The sequence below is a fragment of the Odocoileus virginianus genome, chromosome 9 (genome assembly GCF_023699985.2).
Source record: "Odocoileus virginianus isolate 20LAN1187 ecotype Illinois chromosome 9, Ovbor_1.2, whole genome shotgun sequence".
Classification (NCBI taxonomy): Eukaryota; Metazoa; Chordata; class Mammalia; order Artiodactyla; family Cervidae; genus Odocoileus; species Odocoileus virginianus.
Genome location: NC_069682.1, coordinates 67,656,508 through 67,668,693, shown reverse-complemented (window position 1 = coordinate 67,668,693; position 12,186 = coordinate 67,656,508). Strand labels below are relative to the sequence as shown.

The 12,186-nt window shown below is 51.4% G+C and overlaps 1 protein-coding gene across 8 annotated transcripts in view; it reads right to left on the bottom strand.

The window, feature by feature from the left end:
• The window catches only part of TOX2 (TOX high mobility group box family member 2), a 148,305-nt gene that overhangs the window by 115,200 nt on the left and 20,919 nt on the right, over nt 1-12,186 (bottom strand). For 4 of the 8 annotated variants that reach the window (XM_070472668.1, XM_070472666.1, XM_070472669.1 and 1 more), the window contains exon 1: nt 1,037-1,177. The exons of the other annotated variants lie outside the window; for them this stretch is intronic. In XM_070472668.1, coding sequence (XP_070328769.1) covers nt 1,037-1,162 — 126 coding nt within the window. In that variant the 5' untranslated portion in view covers nt 1,163-1,177. Of the gene's footprint in view, nt 1-1,036; nt 1,178-12,186 lie in introns of those variants that run through there. 8 annotated transcript variants of the gene reach the window in all.

Here is a 12,186-nt window from a genome sequence, read left to right as displayed (position 1 = left end):
CCATGGATGGCTGGCTCCAAAGCCTTCTGAGCAAAGCCTGTTGACTGCCGGCTTTGAGACCTAGTGTGCAGAAAGTAGATATCACACACTTCTTGGTTTCAGTTGACCTGGGATATTCCGAGCCCGGGAAAGAAGGCCTGAGAATGTGGCAGGGCTTCCATTTCTCAGACGCACATTCTCACAGCTGGATTTGCAACACCGACAGTGACTGTGATGAATCAGAGCCAGAAGAGGTCAGGCCTCCTGCCTGCTCGGCTCAGCGGGGTGCAGTCCCGTCAAGTGTAACAAGCCCCACCTCCAGCTCGGCCAACTACCACCACAAAGACGATCTCCCCAGGGACAGTGGGAAAAATGCCACGGATGCTGGGTTTCTGCATTCACATTCCCGGTCACCTGTTACGTGTGTATGTGTTCACCCTGAAGTCTGTCACCGTGTCCTTTCTCATTTTTTGCTGTCCTCTCAACTGGTTATCTTTTCAGTATCATTAATGGAGAGAAGGAAAAGGCTGCACTCACCACAACGAGCGAGGGCTTTTTACTGATTCCACAAACTCCCAAATCCAACGGAAGAGGCAGCTCAAACTTTCTTCCTGGTGACATCCCCGGCTACCCCTCATCCCTCGTGCCTTGAAAGGCCCTTCCCACCCCTCATCCCAGGTACCTGCTGGGCTCCTACCATGCCATGGGCCAGCTGCATCCTTGTTTCAATCTGAGTTAGCCAGATTGCCCCATCATACCTGGCCAGGCCTACTGCAGGGTGTGCTAAATGGACGGATGAATGAAAGAACAAATGCTCTCTGAGCATTTAGGCACCAACACCTACTCTCCGGGGGTTGGCACCAGCCACGGCCAGAATTCCTTTTCAGAAAGGAGTTGCCAACTGCAGGTCTCCTGGACCTTCCAAAGCATCTTCATTCTACAACGTGACAGACACCTGTCCATCCCTGGCGGCCCCCACCCAGACATCGTCTGTCTTCACCCTGGCAGTGCCAGCCTGACCACCTCCCCCAGGAGGCGGCAGGCGCCCGCTGCTTACCTTCCGCTGAAACACACCTGCAATGCACCAGCGTCCTGTAAGTAGAAGGAGCCCTAGTCTCATTCCACAGAAGCCCAGGCAGCGAGAGAACGCGCCCGCGACAGCCTCTGTGCAATTCTGCTGCATAATCAGCAGAGAAAGAGAAAAAATGCCAGAAATAGCAAGCTTTATAAGCCCTCCTGACAACTCTTGGTCCTCTATTGGCTGGAGGCCCGGCACCCCCGCCCCCCATCCCATTCCTATAAGGTGAAATGGAAAAACCTGTTATTTAACCTCTTTTATCAAAATCCATCTTCTATCCCAATTTGGGCCTGTGCATTCAGAGCTCCTGGCGGCAGTCTCCACGCCAGGTCTCAGGGAGCGGAAGGGAAAGCAGCCCGGCTCCACATTATTTGTGGCTTAAGAGCCTTCCCCACTCATGTTGACTGCCCTGGGAGCGGGTGCTGGACTGCAAGGGCTTTCAGAAGGTGATTTGGCAGCACCTGTCAACGTGTGAAACTTGCATGCCATTTCATTTGGCAATTAGACTTCCAAGTATCCATTCTGCAGAAATACCTGTACCTGCGTGCACCATGCAAGCCCACTGATGTTGCTCATTACAGAGCAGAATTAGAGGCAGGCTAAATGTCTAAAACGGGGTCAGGCTGAATCGACTGAAGTGCATCCGCTCTATGGAATATGATGGAATGGGGAAGATGTGTAGGTGCTGACTTAGAACCGGTTGGGAGAAAGTCAAGGACATGATCCCCTTTTTATAAAAACCATAATTGTGTGTGTATTTGGATATGCACTGTTAAAGATGCCAAACTGTTAATAGTGCTTACCCTGGGGAGTAGGAGAAGGTATTTTCAGCTGCTGCTTTTTTTCTATTTTTTTTTTTTTCTTTTCCACAAGCATGTACTACATTTGTAGTTTAAAACAAAAACATAAGAGCCTCCCTGGTTCCTTTCCCACTCCTCTGAAACCAGCAGGCCAAGCAAGGCCCAAGGTCACCCACCACAAGGCGGAATTAAGCCTTGGGACAGTGCTGCCCCGAAGCACTATGGCTCCCCCAGCAGCCTCACTGACATTCACACAAACACAGTTAAATTAGGGCTCAGTGAAGAAGGTGGACTTTGGAATAAAACAGAACTGCGTTTGAATTGCTGCGCTGCCTGCTGGAACAGTTAACTTCTCTGAGCCTTAGTTTCTTCATCTGTTAAATGGGGAGGACAGTGCCTACTAAATACCATGTAGTGTGTGGGGTGCTATGAAACCAATTTTAACCTTTTGGACATTACAGAACCATCAGAGGCTGCTGAGAAAGCACCACAGAGCTGAGGGCATCCAGGACTAAGTGAGAGGGGTCCTGGGGGGTCACCCCACTATCACAATAATAAACCACGAGACAGAGAGAAGGGCCTGGGCAACAGCAACTGCCACACGGTAATGGGGGTCGCTGCCCAGCACGTCAGCAGTAGGATGGATTGAGAGGATTAGAAAAGGCTTCAGAGAGAATTCCCTGGCAGTCTAGAGGTTAGGACTCCATCCTTTCACTGCAGGGAGCACGGGTTCGATCCCTGGTCGGGGAACTAAGATCCCACATGCCGCACAGTATGGCCGAAATAAACAAACAAATAAAAATAATTTCAAAAAAGAAAGAAATAAAAGGCTCCAAAGAGAAAGAAGTCCTGTTTCTGCCTCTGTCAGGCAATTCATTGCAACATTATTTTTGAGAGTATGGAAACAAAAATAAAATCCACTGAGAGGGGACTGGTTGTCCAGCTCTGTTGGACAGTGGAATACTAGGTACCTATGAAACGGTCAGCATTCACTGCTATGGAAAGAAGTTCATGTTTGTTGAATGTTAAACTCGCTCACTGGAAACCAGAGACACTGATAAGTAAAAGGTGTAACTGATGGGCACACAGAGAGTATGAAGGTAAAAATCCTTCAATTATCACATGTTCATTCATTCACTCATCGAGCATGTTCTGTTCCCTCTGCCTAGGTCCCGCATCAAGAAGGGCGGGGTTCCAGACACCAGGGCAGTGTGTGAGCAGGGCACTGTCTGTGTCATCAAAAAGACATCACAGGGGCTTCCCTGGTGGTCCAGTGGCTAAGACTCTGCACTTCCAATGCAGGGGCCCCAGTTCAATCCCTGGTCAAGTAAACTAGATCCCACACGCAACTGAAAAAGAGATCCCACATGCCACAACTAAGACCCAATGCAGCCAAAATAAATATTAATAAGTGTTTTTAAAAATTAAAAAAAAGACACTCTAGTTCACGCATGTAGTGAAAGGTTCTGGTGGAAGGAAGACAGCGCTCACAACTAAGGGCCTAGGGTCATGGGCTGAGTGAAGGCTTCACAGAACAGCTGTCATTCGGGCTGGGATTTGCAGAAGGGGCCAAGTTTGGGTGCACAGAAAAGGGAGGAAGCGTGTTAAGAGGGGGGCTGATACGGGATAAATGCAGGAAATCCCGACATTCTCCATCAAACACAACTCCACCACATGTTGGGGGAAGGGAGGCTGAGTCTGAGGACAGAAGACTCTGGATGTCTTGGAAGGAGGAACGCTGGGGTTGTGACCATGCTGTCCTCAGTGTGCAGTGACAGAGCAGTGTCCCAACGTGACTCGCTCACCCTGAAAGTCCCAGCCCCATAGGGCAGATGGTGCTGGGTGGGGCAGGAGCACCCCTCTGGCAGGTTGGGTACCAGCAGCTCAGCTAGGTGAACCCCAGCACCTAGATTCCAGAAGGAGGGCTCTTGGCTCGGCACTGAGTACTTGGCCCAGCAGTGCAGGGTGACGGGGGTCCCAGCTCGAAAGATCCTCTGCTCAGCTGCTCATGATGCAGAGCCAGGGAGGGGCCCCTGCACCATGGCAAAACTCAGCATTTTTTAGCTTTATTTTTATTTTTCAGATTTTCGATGGTTATGGTTCAAAACAAAGAGAGATGACTCAGCTTCCTGTGAAAGGGCTGCAGCCCTTTTGGAAAAGATGGTTCTCTTCTAATGCTTCTCTCTTCCCGGTTCTCCAGGCAGCTCATCCCGGCCATCTTGTTTTCCCTGATGATCAGCTGCTCCCAGAGTGGGGACAGGGACAAAAGTCAGGCTCTGGGGGGGTGGGTGGGGGGAGTCAGATGGCCTGAGTCTGAATGCTGACCCAGGTCCTTACTCGCTGAGAGGACCTGTACAAAGTTAAACCCTCTCTGAGCCTGCGTTAAGAATCTCTCACAGGATCTACGTACAAAGCAGCGGTCTCCTATGGAAAGGGTCTTGGTCTGTGCCTGGCACAAAAGAGGTGGACTACAAACATCACTGTTAACAACATCAGGCACCTGTGCCCTACTGTACCTACATTATCTTACTGAAGCCTCACACCTGCCCAGCCCAGGTTCCTATTTTACAGATGAGGAAACTGAGGCTGAAAGCAATGAGGTGCCTCGAGTTCCCATCTTCCCATTTCAGAGAACCAGGGCCCACATCCCAAGCCAACTGAGAATTGAACCTGTACGAGCTTGTGCTTTCCATCTAACTCTCCCAGCCAAGTACACACCAGCCCCTCACTGCCTCACTCTTGACTGGCAGCATGGAATCATTGTTCTCAGATGGTAGAAATTTTCAAGCCAAGGCTTCATAAAAATAATTCCATGAAGGGCTCAGAAAGAAACCTTCAATAATAGCACATCATTTCTTCCCCCCTGGGGCTAGGAATCCACAAAAGCTGCCTGTGTAGCATCCCAAGGAGATGCAAGAAGCTGTTAGGAAAACTCCTTCAGAGTGTAGAGAAAACCGAAAAGCTGAGAATGAGGTGTGAGCTCATGCAAATAAAGAGGAAAGGACTCTAAAAAGGACCCAGATTTCAAACGGCCACCAGCACCACAACAGGGTGGGGTCTCTCAAACCTTTGTCCTAGAACTAATGGAAAAAGACAGAACTAATGGAAAAAGACAGATCTGGCGCAGGTGAACACAAGGTAATGCAAGACAGCAAGAACCCCACTTTCCAAGGCCCTTTCCCCTGCATCACCCCAAAGCATACACTGACAGAGCAACCTTAATAGTAACTGACTAATTTTAAACCCTGTGATTACCAGGGTTGATTTCCATGGAACCTTCCTTTCACAGCACCGAGACGCGCTCATGAGCGGTAATTGCCAAGTTCAGTTTTAGCTCTGTCATACCCAGTCATCGGCGCTAACTAAGGCGGCCGCTCCCTTGCCAGGTAAGCTGGTAATGAAGTCGGCTTTGCGGTTGAATTTCACAATATTGTGATGCCGCCGTCAGCACCTACAAGTGCTGAGAAGCTAAGGAGTGCTTTGAGGTGGAACAAATCTCACCCCGGGGAAGTGACTGGAGCCACTCTGAGCCTCTAAGGGGTCCTGCCTGGATCCTCACACCCACCAGGGACTGTGGCTGCTTAATCCCAGGTGCCGCCTTGCTGGAAACGCTGATCGCCGTGGGGCCACATTGCACACGTAGGGGGTGCTCCCTGTCCTGCCTCCCCACATCCTCTGCAGCTGCCTCCCACTTTCCCCTCTCCATCCCGACGGCCCTCCCCACATTCAGACTCACGTCTGATCGCACAGTTTCACCCACTGGGCCCTTGCCGGTCCTCCAACCACTGCATGGACTCGCCTGCGGTGAGTTCTGCACCATGCCATGTGCCAGTCTCATTTTATAAACGTCCCCATTGGCCTTGGCCGCTGACCTGTTTTTCACTATTTACTTATTTATTTGGGCATGCCGGGTCTTAGCTGCAGCACGTGGGATCTAGCTCCCTGACCAGAACCTCCTGCAATGGGAGCGCGGAGTCTGCGCCACTGGACCACCAGGGGTGTCCTGTGATTAAACAGTTGCCATGCCCCACACACAAAACCTTCCCCCTGACTGTGTTCTGATGGCAGACCTGCACTCTAGAGCATGGGCAGGTATGTGTGTGCTGACCTTGTGCTGACTTCAAACGTACGCCCAGACACAGAGGTGCCGCTGTGATGGGACAGAGGCCTGAGAACTACGCCCTCTAGGCGCCTGCTGCACGCCCGGCGTGCACATGTACCTACGCCCATAAGCAGTCAGACAGGCGAGAGAGCAGGGGCTCATTCTCCTCCTGGGGAAACTGAGCCCTGAGAATGTCCATAAAGCAGGTCAGAGGGGTCTCTCCTCATTCCAAACGCCGGTTAAAGCTGAGGTGCTGCCAAGCCTCTTTCCCTGGTAGAGAAATCCTGGAATAAATCTATTTCCCTTTTCACTTGTCCAACAGGAAGCCCAGACAGCCAGATGTGTATGCCAACTTCAATAACTATAGGACCCAAAGCCAATATATCTGTTTTCACTTTCCACCTAGAATTTGTTCCATTTTATATTTTCCTTGGCTCTCATTCTCTTTCTATTGGAGTGTAAGTGTTTTATAATGCTGTGTTAGTTTCTGCTCTTTAAGGAAGTGAGTCAGCTACATGGATACATATATCCCCTTCCCCATGGACCTCCTCCCCACCACCACCACCATCCCAGCCGTCTGGGTCATCACTGAGCTGAGCTCCCTGTGCTATATAGCAGCTTCCATTAGCTATCCATGTTAGACATGGCAATGTCCATATGTCAACCTTAATCTCCCAATTTGTCCCACCCTCCCTTTCCTCCCCGTGTCCACATGTCCGTTTTCTATGTCTGTGTCTCTATTCCTATTTTGCACATAGGTCCATCTGTAGCAGTTTTCTAAGTGTATGATACATACGTTTACATCCTCGTATGTGTTCCTGTGAAAGAATGACCAAAGTTAAGCAACCACCAAAAGCCAGACGTGGAGAGGTAGACACCCATGGGTGTCTCAGGGTCCCACAGCTGGTCCAGGTGTCTGTCTACCCAGGTCCCCTCCATACTGACCCCATCTACTTCCTCCTTTCCTCAACCAAAAAGCTAACAGTGTCTGAGTGTCTGCTTCCTGCCAAGCACAACAGGTCCTGCTATGTCCACATCAACTTCCCAGCAACCCCAGGAGCTAACACTAGTAAAAGCACATCCTCTGTCCCAGGTACTGTTTCTGCACACTTATGAACAGTGTTCCCCATGACAACCCTATTAGGCAGGTATGGTCATTATTCCCATCTTACAGAGGCATGAACTGAGGTACAGGTTGGGTAACTTACTGGAGGTGCACAGCTAGTTAGGTATCACAAAGAGGGCTGGAACTAGGGTTCTGTGCTCTATCGTGCATGCTCCCAGCAGGATGCTGTCAACTGAGTCCCTCATTTTATAGATAAGGACGTGAGGTTTCGAGAGACCAGCGGTTCGCCGAGATTGGGCTCTGACTGTCCAGTCTGGATGACTGCAGGCACAAAGGGAAAAGCCAGGCGTTCCAGGAAACGCCTCTCCCAACTCCCGGCCAAGTCAAGGTCGCGCTTCTAGGAGTCAGGGCACAAGTTCACTCCTGCCGGAGATGCAAAGAGAGACTGCCAGGGAGAAACACGAGGACCGGAAGGCTTTCCTGGTCTTCCAAGGCCACCTCAGGGCTTCCCAGGTGACTGAGTGTTAAAGAATCCATCTGCAATGCAGGAGACTCGGGTCAGATCCCTGGGTTGGGAAGATCCCCTGGAGAAGGGAATGGCAACCCACTGCAGTGTTCTTGCCAGGATAATCCCATGGACAGAATGGCCGGGTGGGATAATTCCATGGACAGAGGATCCCAGTGCACGGGGTTGCAAAGAGTCAGACACGACTGAGTGCACACACACAGGCATGCATGAAGGCCACCTCAGCTGTCTCTCCACCACCGCCCTGGACCCCTCTGTGCTGGGGGCAGGCATCCAGGCCACCCACCCCCACTCAGGGAGCTCAAAAACTCCCTCTTCCCTGCCACACTAGTGACTAAGTGCCCAATTCAGTCAAAGGCAGTGTGGAAATGAGGGGTGTTTTTGTTGTTGTTGTTTATTTTTTTGGTATTTTTAACTTAATTTTTTTAGAATTTTTTTTTTTTTTTTTTTTTTGATGTAGACAACTTTTAAAGTCTGTACTGAATCTGTTACAATGTTGCTTATGTTTTATGTTTTGGATTCTTTTTGCCAGGGGGTGGGGGGTGCTGTGAGCCATGCGGGATCTTAGCTCTCTAACCAGGGGTGGAACCTGCACCCCCTGCACTGGAAGGCGACAAAGTCTTCACCAGTGGACCACCACAGAAGTCCCTGGAAATGAGTTTTGAAGCATGCAGAACCAGGTTCAAATCCCAGCTTTGCCACTCACTAGCTGTGAGCCCTGGATGAGGGTGAGCCTCTCCATATATTAGGTGTTAAAATCACCACCTCACTGCATGTCTGGGGAGACTGGCAGAGCCCACTGCACCCGTACCCTCTCTCCCCGAGCAGATCTGCCACCAAGTGGTGGCTGCCTTGCCTCCATTCTCGTCCTGGCAAACCCTTCCAAGGCCTCCATCAGCAGATGCCAGAGGGATGGGGAGGCCAGGGAGGTTTGCTCCAACTTATCTCATTCAAGACATGCCTTCTGGAAGAAGATGGAAAAATAAAACTAAGTAATAAAATTTGAGTTTGAACAGAAAACCCAAATCAGGACTGATCTTTCCAGAACTTCTCTGTCCTACCTCAGGAAGGGAGAGGGGTCAAGAAGTCCGTGGGGGTCACCCCACCTCTGGTGGGCCTCAGTGACAGGCCTTCCTCCTGGCCATCCGCAGCGGGATGGGCTGCTGGCCCACGTGACACGTCCCAGTTGCCATGGTTTCTGTTTATTCTGGGAAAGACAGCTTCCCTGACATCCAGGCCTGGTAAAGCCGAGTGTTTGCGACACTCTGACCGTGTAATCACCGAGGTCCCTTGCTCTGTCCTCAGCTGCACACAGGCTAGAGCCTGCAAGCACAGAAGCAAAGGCGCTGATGGTAACTCAGCCCCCCCAGGTCCCCCCTCCAACCCAGTCCAGGGTGGATGGAACCAAACCCCATTTTCAGATGAGAAAACCAAGGCTTGGGCTTGGGCCATGACTTGCCCAGGGTCAGTGAGAGGCAGGGATTCAAACTTGTCTGTCCCATTTTTTCTAACTGTGTGCTGGTTCATTTATGATCATTACTCTGACTCCCAGGAAACTCAGGCCTTTTCCCAAAACTGCACCTCCTGATACGCCTTGAGAGGACCCTATCCAATGCTCAGAGACATCAAAGGCAGCTCACAGGAGTGAGCAGGGAGTTCCCCAGAGGGACCTAACACTCAGGTCCCCACCCCAGACCTGACCACACCATTCTCAGTTCATGGTTCAAAGACCGCTGGCCCACAGAACTAAATCTAAGCCTCCGACTTAACCAGCACCCCACACATCCTCAGTTCGATGCCTATGACCCCTTCCTTGCTGTCTCTTTGCCCTTTCCAATGCTCAGATCCTTCCTCTTCCATTGGGATTTCCTGGATGCCCACGGGAGCATCAATCACCCCCTCCTCCCAAAGACCACCGAGTCCAGCTGCCCCTGCGAGTGGGCCACCCATGGAAAGGTCTAGCCCCACTCCCGTGTGACATGGGACAGCCATGAAGCAAAAGTTCCATTCTCAGCCCAAGCCGCTGGCACTGAGAGGGAACTGGCACTTCACTGGGAGCTCAGACGGGCCAGCTTCTTCCCTCCACAGGGCCTTTGCATGTGCCATCCTATATGGAACGCTTCCCCTTTGTCCCTACCACCTAGCAACTCCTAGTTTTCCTTCAAGTCTCGGTTTAAGGGTCATAGAAGTCCTCCCTGACCCTCCCCGTTACCCAGTCAGGCAGCACTTGGGCAGCCCTCCTAATCACACTTGTCATGGTCACATTGTGTTTCATCATGTGATTATTTATTAACTAGACTAAAAGCCACGTAAGTGCAGCACTAGGTCTGTCTTGTGCCGGGGTCCCTGGCACAGTGCCTGGCACACTGCAGGGACTTGATCAGTGTTTGCTGTTCTGAAAGAGCGTGGGCAGCTGCGGTGGATTAAAATGATACCACAGGGTCTCAGGCTTCACAGGCACCCTCTGCACTGTAGTTATACCTCCTCCCATCGAGCACCCGAGTCTGTCTGTGCATGCCTTGAAGGCAGGCTTAACCACGTGACTTCATTTGGCCAATGAGACGGCAGCAAATGTGCCACAAGCAAAGGCCTGAAAAGCACTTCTGCCCCGGGATGGGCTCACTCGCTGCACTCACAACCCGGGAGCAGCAGATGAGCACACCAGTGAGCTTGCTGGAGGAGGAGAGACTCTGGGAAGAGCTGACCCAACAATCAGCCCCCTACCTGTCATCTGCCAGACACATACCTCAGTGAGGCCATCCTCAACCAGCCAGCTGCCAACAGACCAGCCAACTGACCACAGATGCAGGACAGAGCCTTGAAGAGGCCATCCTGGCTCAGAAAGCCCTCCAGCCAACCCACAGATTGTGACCAAATAAAACGGTGGTTGTTTCATAGCACTAAGTTGGGGTGACTTGTTACGCAGCAAGAGGTAGCTGATACAGGAGCTAAGATATGCTCACAGCCAAACAGCACAGATCTGATCAATACATCAAGCTGAAACATCAAGCTGAAAACAACAAAAACTTCTTGGGAGGTGGAAAGCAGCTAGGGGGTGAAGGTCAAGTCTCTGGGTTTGAGCCCTGCTGGTCTGTGACTTTGTCTTGAGCCTAGACAAGGTGGGCACTGCTTCTGTGCCTAAGTTTTCCCATGTCTGCAGTGAGAATGACACATCCCAAGCCAAGTTTGCCCAGGAGGGGTGGTCTGAGTCTAAACAGGGAGCGGATGTGAAAAAGCTGCCCAGAGGAAGCTAAAGACTCTTTGGAAGACATGTGCTGTAGAAGAAAGATCACATCTTCAGAGCAGACAGATTCCAGATCCTGATTCTCTCTGCTGCTGTCAGGCTGAGGGACCTTGGGCAAGTTTCTCAGCCTCTCTGAGCTTCAGGTGTCACCTGACACATGCCACCTGACCTGGTAACAATACATAATATGCAGGGCTATGGTGAGGGTTAACTAAGACAGTATACAAAAGACATGGAACACAGTGCCTGGCACAGGAATTGTGTAAATAGTAGCTCCTTCTCTGTCCCCATCTCTACTGCACTGGCACCTCTTTCTGCCACCCTGCCCCATCACTCCGCGTGGAGTAAGAGTTCCCATGTTTCAGATCAATATCTTGTGGCAGGTGACAAGTTGGGACTATAACTTACATAACATTGAGAGAAAGAGAAAGGCTTGCTTGGAGGATGAGATGGGAAGAGCTGCATGTTGGCAGCTCTGACAAGGGGAGAAAACTCAGGCTGTGGTGAACAGCATAAAGAAAAGTGGAGATGGTTCAGAACTGAGCCTCTGCCCTGAAGGCAGACACACCCCAAGCCCACATCTGTCTTCATCTGGGATGATTATCTGTGGTCCTTGCTCCATTCACCACCAAGGCACCAGCTCTGAGGCCCCTGGATGGGTCCTAGGCTGCTGTCAGCAACTTGGGCTTCCCAAGTGTCTTAGTGGTAAAAAAGAAAAGCGCCCTCGTACCAGTGAAGGAGATGCAGGAGATATGGGTTTGATCCCTGGGTCGGAAAGTTCCCCTGGAGGAGAGCACGGCAACCCACTCCAGTATTCCTGCCTGGAGAATCCCATGGACAGAGGAGTCTGGTGGGCTACAGTCTATGGGCTTGCAAAGAGCTGGACACTAGTGAGCATGAGCACGTTGGCATCTTAGCCTGGCCTCTGTCCCACAAAGCACCTACCACAAAAGCAGAGGCCCCTCTGCCCCAAGGACCCGGAATGTCAGCAGGTGGTCAACAGGAAGGCTCCAGGGTGGATTCAGCAACTGCCCACCCCCTGCCCCAGCACACACTGATGAAGCTGAATGCAGGGAGGGCTGACATGTGGGGGGGAGCTGGCCCCACACTGGGTGACTCCCTCTGTGAGCATCTACACCTCACCATGGCCTTCCATGGCCCCCACTACAGGATCCAAACCTTGGGGGCTGGCACTCCAGGCCCTTCCCAAGCCCCAAACCCATATACTTTGGCCACCTGATGTGAAGAACTGACTCACTGGAAAAGACCCTGATGCTGGAAAAGATTGAAGGCGGGAGGAGAAGGGGACAACAGAGGATGAGATGGTTGGATGGCATCACCGACTCAATAGACATGAGCTTGAGCAAGCTCCTGGAGTTGGTGATGGACAG